Source organism: Desmodus rotundus, chromosome 12, assembly GCF_022682495.2.
Source record: "Desmodus rotundus isolate HL8 chromosome 12, HLdesRot8A.1, whole genome shotgun sequence".
Taxonomy (NCBI): Eukaryota; Metazoa; Chordata; class Mammalia; order Chiroptera; family Phyllostomidae; genus Desmodus; species Desmodus rotundus.
The window spans coordinates 67,662,466-67,670,188 of NC_071398.1; the positions used below are offsets into that span (position 1 = coordinate 67,662,466).

General features: G+C 50.8%; 1 protein-coding gene across 1 annotated transcript; it reads left to right on the top strand.

Annotated features, from left to right (window-relative positions):
• HSD3B2 (hydroxy-delta-5-steroid dehydrogenase, 3 beta- and steroid delta-isomerase 2) lies at nucleotides 1-6,795 on the top strand. The gene is made up of 3 exons (XM_024570606.3): nucleotides 1-145; nucleotides 3,486-3,650; nucleotides 5,908-6,795. The coding sequence occupies exons 1-3, from the start codon at nucleotides 1-3 to the stop codon at nucleotides 6,717-6,719; spliced, it is 1,122 nt and encodes a 373-aa protein (XP_024426374.2). The 3' UTR covers nucleotides 6,720-6,795.
• Nucleotides 6,796-7,723: the final 928 nt, after the last annotated feature.

The following is a 7,723-nucleotide window of genomic DNA, read 5'->3' on the forward strand; positions in this document are numbered from 1 at the left end:
ATGGCTGGGTGGAGCTGCCTTGTGACGGGCGCTGGAGGCTTTCTGGGACAGAGGATCATCCAGTTGTTGGTGGAGGAGAAAGAGCTGCAGGAGATCCGAGCGCTGGACAAAGTTTTCAGATCTGAGCTGCGGGAGGAATTGTCTAGTAAGTGGACTCGATTCATGGGTGTGGAGGTCCATCCTAAGCCCTGTGTGGGGATGGGGAGGGGGTTCTTCTCTAGCGAATTAAGAAACGTGATAGCCAGTCGAGGCTAATCCCTTGTGCAAAAGTCATCAGAAAGGAAATTGCAGACGGTGCAGCAGCAGAGATGCTGGGCCGCCCTGGGTGTGTCAGAGACTGGACTCTGGCCCTGACCCGGAAGGAGAAAGGCCTTTAGGGCCCTTTCCTTCTCATCTACAAAATCACTTATTGGCTCTCTCCCATGTTAACAACTCATCGATGCTCTGAAACTTTTGACTTGGCGATTTCTGCGAAACACCTACAAAGGGCAGTTGTGCATCAGGAACCTGGAGACCCCAGCAGGGGGTCCCTGCTCCCCTTTATCGCCCTGGTCTCTTTGTGGCTTCACACAGCATCTCCAGTGACAGTGAAATAAACAGAAGTGAAGGTGAAGCTGAGTGTGTGTGTGTGTGTGTGAGTGTGTGAGTGTGTGCCAGTGAGCCATAGAATGAGAATTAGAGAGAGTGAGAATAAGGGGGAGGGTGTGACAATAAAAATGGGGGTGGGGAGCAGAGAGGGTGCCCAAGGGCACAGGGCTGGAGTCAGGGACACAGTGCAAGGCTGCATGAGTGCAACACACCTCTGCGGACTCCCTGCCCATCTTTCTTTTACCGTGATCTCTGTCCCTCACCACCACGAAGGCAGGGGCGGCAGACGCTGCTATCAGCAGCTCCCTGATTTTCCCCCCAGATTGCTGCCCCTGATGCAAATGCAAAAGTTGGACTTATTGTGCATTTTCCAACCTGTTTCACCCTCTAAAGCCTGCAAATAATCCTGTGAGGAAAGCAGGAAAGGGGGGCACCCCATCTGGACAACGAAGATATCAAGGTCCACAAGGATAAAGCTTTGTCGGAGACCTCCGGTTACTGAGTGCCGGAGCTCAAACTAGTGCCTTATTACAGGGACCCTGGTCATGGGGCTCCAGGGCTGACTCTTGGCCAAGTGAGTTCCCCCTCTGTGTCCCCAAACCCATTCCCTGTCCCCCGTCCCTGTCCTTGCAGACTGGGTGTCTACATGCTGCCCAGGAGACCCCCCACCTGCTCTCTTGGACTGTGCCCAGCACTCTGCTCCTCCTTCCTCTTCTCTGACCTCTTCAAACATCCTGTTTCCTACACTCTCTACTTCAACTGTCTCCCTCCATTGAGAAACCAATTCACAATAATAAACATCAGATGTTTGTAATCCTTGCCACTCAGCAACATTTGCAATCTGAGGGCTGGCTCCCAAAAGGGAATCAACGAAGCACAGGGGGCAGACACAAGGCTGGCGAGCTGAATCCACCCCTCCACCTCGTTTTATCCGACTGGCACCTTGTTTCTACCTGGTGGCAGCGCCGAGCTCTGTCTTAACTGCTGAGGAGTAGCTACATTTATACAGTCCTAAAATTACATTCGGCTCTTTGACGGCAACCTCGAGGCTGATGTGGCCCCTCGTGAAAAGGAATTTGACACCCCTGACCTACACTTATTCTGTGCTTCCCACTTTCTACTCAATTTTCACGGCTTTCTGATTTCCTTTCACAGCTGTTTCCTGAGACAGGTATTCTGATTTCCACTTTCCAGGTGAGGAAACTGAGGCTCAGGCAGTAAAGGGGCAGGTCTAAGTCACACTTGTAGTGACAACTGAGCCTGCCCGCTGCCTTCTAACCTTGCTCACCTTCCCTGCCACCCAGAGGTGGGCCTGGCACATTTCTGGGGCCGAGTAAGAAGTCCATTTAACTAAAATTAGTGGTGGGGGCCAGAGAACAGTAAAAGAAAAATTCAGAGGGGAAAATTCAGGGCTGGAGGATTTCCTTCCTGGGTTGCAACTGGGGACTACCATCTGCTCTCCTGAAGTCTGCCAAGTTTGCTCTGCCCCCTAGAAGACCCCAGAGTAGGGGAAAGGCAGGGGAGAAGCTGCTAGAAGTCAGCCTGAGAGTAGCATTTTCCCTGATTATGTCCCCTACCTCTGCCCTCCCTTCCTCCGCCTCTCAGCCTCTCCATTGCTGCTGACCTCAGCAGACTGCATCAAAGGATTCAGTGTGTCTCCCAGGAGGTGGGGTTGGGGGCGGAGGAGAGGGGAGGTGGGAAGGAGAGCGGAGGTGGTGGGAGAGAAGTCTGAAGCCAAGTGAGGAAGAGCTCCTGCCTACCCCAGTAGCCCGCAGAGATGCAGAGAAACAAGGGGAGGGTGCGGGGGAAGCCGAGGTGGTGGAACCTTGGTTCACGGCACTGGGCAAGACTGAACATGCAGCTGTTTCTGCAGTGTGGGCTGGGTGAGAGGGAGGCTCAGAGAAAAGCTCCCAGGCAAACTGGTGGTTAAAAAAGCACAGACGCTGCTGCCTGGGTTCAAGGTTAGCTTTGCCATTTTCCAGCTGTGGGACCTTGAACAAGGTAACTTCTGCTATGCTCTGAATGTTTGTGTCCAATGTGATGGTGTCAGGAGGCAGGGCCTTGGGAGCTGGTTAGGTCAGAGGGGTAGAACAGTCATGAATGGGACTAGTGTTTCTACAAAAGAGACCCCAGAAAGACCCCTCACCCTCCCATCACGGGAGGACACAGCCAGAAGGCACCAGCTATGGGTCAGAAAGAGAGCTCTCCCCAGAACGCCACCATACTGGTGCCTTGAATTTGGACTTCCAGGCTCCAGAACTGTGGTAAATAGAGCGCTAATGTTTTCAAGCTCCCCGGCCGTGGTGTTTTGTTGCAGCTGCCCGAACAGACTAAGACAGCCCCTCTGTGCCCGTGTCTGTCCTCGTATTTAAGGAAGGAGGGCACTATCACTGACCCCCTAGGGTTAATGAGTGAATGTGCCAAACACTTAGCACAGTGCCTGGCGCAGGAGGACACGTAAGCACCCTTCATCTGTTTCATATTTATAGGGGCCCCCTGACGTCGCACTGGGGAACTGTTACTTTAGCCCAGGGGTGTCAAACTCATTTTCACTGGGGGCCACATCAGCCTCGAAATTGCCTTCAAAGAGCAGAATATAATTTCAACTCCTTAGAGTTAAGGACTAGTTACATTTATACAGTCCTAAAATTACATTCGACCCTTTGAAGGTAACCCAGAGGCTGATGTGGCCCTTGATGAAAATGAGTTTGACACCCCTGTCTTACACCCTCCACACCAATCCACTGTGGCCAGGGTGCACTTCCTACACCACTTGTGCCTCCCACCTCCCTCCCCACAACCTGTCAGTCCTTGGGAAGACCTGGGTAAAATGCCACCTTTATCAGGAAACTCCCCGATCCAGAAAGCCCTCCAATGACTGACGGGTGTTCACACAGAGCTCCAGAGCAAGGTCAAACTGACCTTGATGGAAGGAGACATTCTGGATGAACAGTTCGTGAAGAGAGCCTGCCAGGGCACCTCCGCAGTCATTCACACCGCCTCTGTCATTGACATCCTTAATGTCATTCCACGAGAGATGGTGATGAATGTCAATCTGAAAGGTACAGTATCCTGGGGAGAAGGTGGAGGGGGGCGGGCAGTGAGGCGGGAAACAGGACAAGGGAGGGAGGGGCAGCCCCCACCACTGAGCACTTGATGAGCTCTGAGCTTTTGCTGTGCGCTTCCCACGGAGAGACTCACAGCTGTTATGCTCAGGTTCTTAGAGGAGAACACTAGGGCTGAGAGAGGCTAAATAACTGGCATGGCCCTTTGGTCAGAGAGAGAGAGCTAGAATTTAAACCCACAGCTGTATGACTCCAAAGGCCACCAAAGCTCTTTCTACTGCTGCTCCCATCCAATGTGGACTAAACTCCAACCTCAAACTCTTGATACTCAGCCACCTCCCCTGGACAGGAACCAGGCCTCGCAGGTGCTTCCTTTGTCATCATTTTAGCCCTTCTTTGTGGCTCTACATTGGTGGTCGCACAGAAAGGCCAAGAAAGAACTAAGAGGTCTGTGATGAGGTGGCCCCAGGTCAGCTACAAGCGATGGGCCAGAGCTCTGGGCGGTCTCCTCCCAGCAGGACTTCCTGCACAGGGTAGAGCTGGCTCACAGTGGCCTGGTCCTCCACAATTATCTAGCACTTGACTCCCTATAATATTTTCTTAACAGGAGTGGCATCTCATTACCCAAAATGCCATCTCTTCATCTCACTACCAGGTCTACTCTTAGACCAGTTTCTCAACCAGGTGTGCAGAGTATACCTTAGGCCCGCAAACCTTACATGCGTGGTGGCTCTTTCAGAGTCGTGGCTTTCCAACCTACTGTAAATCTACACGCATGTGCTCAAGGGTTTAGCTTAAGTCCCTTATCAGCGTGTCAGGTTATAACATCCCTCTGACCCCTGGTGGCCAGTCTCTCTAGGACCACAGCACCCTGCCCCCTAACACTTCTGTCTTCTACGCCCTGCACTCCAAAATTAGCCTACTCAGAGACCTCTTTTCTGAAGCAATGTATTGCTTTGGGTCTCCAGCCAAAAACAGCACAATCTCAAAAAAGACCCCTTGGGGTTTCTACTTAGCCACACCCCTAACCACTCCCACCGCAAGGAGGGTGCTGAGAGGAACCAGTTTCTCACGTTTGGTCCCCCTCACAATTCCTGCTCTTCACGCCCCCAGCAAAAGGAGCCTTGAAATCCCTGAGAACTGTTAGGAGGCATCAGCTGACTAGAAACAGTATCACTCCCAGGTTTAGAAAATACTTCACGATGATCGTCCTTTCCCTCCCTGCAGGTAAATTAGCTCCAATATTCTCTGCCCCTCGATTTAATTTTTTTTAAAAAAGGTGAGGCTGTCTTTCCCAAAAATCAAATTGCACAATGACCTTAAAAGGGATTTTTTACATGCGAAAAAATAAAAATGATTATTTGTGCCAGAAATCCCTTGTAGGGAAGGTGCTCTGGATTACTTCCACAAGTTAAGGTTCCACCCAGTTGAAGGGATTCTACCAGATCGTGCTGTTATAAGTATTGCCACCAGGGGGCGAACCCGTTCTGATTCTCCACCTGGCAAAGGCCAGGACAGCATTCTGCAATGCTAAATAGAGGGAGGGTTTATCACCCTCACTTTTCAAACCTGGGTAAATGGAGTCACAGACAGAATTAGAAGTGGCCTTTGTAGGGAACACACAAATGGGAACAGAATCTGGATCACCAGCTTCTCCCCAGAACCCACTAATTTGCTCAGCGACTCTCAAAGAAAGGTCCTAGTGACTTCATCTTTATTGGTCCTTAAATAAAGAGAACAATGCAGACAATTGAAGATATACATACATCTCAGAGTGTGTATTACCTACAAACAATTGTGTGTGCGTGTGTGTTTGAGATGAGTCCTTCAACTGTTCTCTTCTGCCTAACGACTAGGACTGTGCATATTCTCAGAGTACGGACTCCTAATTTTTTTTTAATTTAAAGCAGCCTGTCATTAATGAGGCAATAGGGATAAAAAACGACCGTTTTTAAACATCCATAGTCAGGAAAGTGGCAACTCCACGTCCTTTTCCAGAATTAGAAGTATACACACAGGTCCGTGGACCCAAAAGCCTAGAAATTTTTGCTCTCCAGAACTCCACGTCGGTCTCTTTTTACCTTTGCATTTTTCCGTGGCATTAGCACGGTCAGCTCCCAGCCAGAGACATGGAAAAGTTCACTCGTGATCTGCACAAACACCCTCCCGTGGGAGTGGGGGTGGGGGCCGTGGTCTGCGGCTGTGGGTCCTTTGGGTTATTCCCTGACACCGACAGCATGCTTGCTTTGGGCAGGTACCCAGATCCTGCTGGAGGCCTGTGCCCAGGCTAGTGTGCCGATCTTCATTTATACCAGCACCATAGAGGTGGCTGGGCCCAACTCCTACAGGGAGATCATCCAGAATGCCCGTGAAGAAGAGCAGCTCGAAACGACATGGTCAGCTGCATACCCATACAGCAAAAAGCTTGCTGAGAGGGCCGTGCTGGCAGCGAATGGGTGGGCTCTTAAAAATGGTGGCACCTTGTACACTTGTGCCTTAAGGCCCTCGTATATCTACGGGGAAGGAAGCCCCTTTCTGTATGGCTTTATTGACCAGGCCCTGAAGAACAATGGCATCCTGTCACACAACAGCAAGCTCTCCATTGTCAACCCCGTCTATGTTGGCAACGTGGCCTGGGCCCACATTCTGGCTCTGAGGGCCCTGCAGGACCCTGAGAAAGCCCCAAACATTCAAGGACAGTTCTACTACATCACAGATGACACACCTCACCAAAGCTACGATCACCTCAATTACAATTTGAGCAAAGAATGGGGCTTCTGCCTTGATTCCAGAATGAGCCTTCCTGTATGGCTGATGTATTGGCTTGGCTTCCTGCTGGAAATAGTGAGCTTCCTGCTCAGTCCATTTTACAGGTATCAGCCTCCCTTCAACCGCCACTTAGTGACCTTGTCAAATAGTGTGTTCACCTTCTCCTATAAGAAAGCTCAGCAAGATCTGGGGTATGAGCCGCTCTTCAGCTGGGAGAAAGCCAAGCAGAAAACCATGGAGTGGGTTGGCTCCCTGGTGGAGCAGCACAAGCAAGGCCTGAAAATAAAGACTCCCTGAACTGGGTGACGAGGGCGTGGATGTGCGCCTTGTTAGGGGATGGCTGTCAAGCTCTCCCCCTCTGGCTTCATACAGAAAGTAACTTGGGCCCAGGTCCCGCTGCATCCTTTTTACTAGATGGCCATTTTATTGTCTTCCTCGTACCACTCCTCACTGGCCCAACCGGAAGCTTTCTGCCCAACCCACCCCCCAGAAGACAGATGAGGAGATTTGCTGCCGCTGCTGATCCCAAAGTCTCAGCTGCCAGTTCTGAGCAATTCGGGCCTCTTTTAATTCAGGCTTTTGCCCATTAGTTCCATTTCCTTTGTTAATTGCAAAATATTCTTAAAACTCCTATTCCTTCACACAGCTCAATGAAATGAATAATAAATGTTTTCATGTCTAATCTGAAGGAAGTTGTGGATTATGTGAATATGTATCTTCCTCCTTTCACCTCTATCTCTAGATATCACCATCCCCTATTGGAAAAGCTGCATGAAACTGGGGTGGGCAGAAGGTTCTGGAAGGGGGAACTAAGATCCACCAAGCACCTACTATGTTTCATGCCTGAAACATATGACTGACGTACCTCACCACCTTTAATCCTCACCAGAATCCCATGAGGTGGGAACTCCTGTTTTATCAGTAAACAGACTGGTTCATGATCGCACTCACTGGTAAGTGACCAGGCCATTTAACCCAGGTAGACTTACTTGAAAGCCCTTATTTTTCCACTGAATTGTGCAGCCTGAACTGCCCCAAATTTACAGCAAGATAAGGGGCGGTTGGGCTTATCAGCAATACAGCAGAGCCCCTGGAACACCGGCCACTGATCCTTGAGAGAGCCCGGCTCCCCTGGGTCACCTACTTCTTGCCCAGTCCTGTGCAAGACTCCCTAGAACTCAGGAGCACCCCAAAGGGCACCCGGGGGCATGTGCATGCCTGTGCCAGGTGGCCTGAGCAGGGGAGGGAGAAGCAAAATGTAGCCAGCCCCCACCCCCAAGCCCATCTGCTCAAAGGTCTCT

Bases quoted from the DNA above. Each gene is read 5' to 3' on its own strand.
- HSD3B2 (XM_024570606.3), top strand. From the start codon at position 1: ATGGCTGGGTGGAGCTGCCTTGTGACGGGCGCTGGAGGCTTTCTGGGA. The intron at 146-3,485 runs GTAAGTGGACTC...GTGTTCACACAG, and splicing joins GCTGCGGGAGGAATTGTCTA to AGCTCCAGAGCAAGGTCAAA. The intron at 3,651-5,907 runs GTACAGTATCCT...TGCTTTGGGCAG, and splicing joins GATGAATGTCAATCTGAAAG to GTACCCAGATCCTGCTGGAG.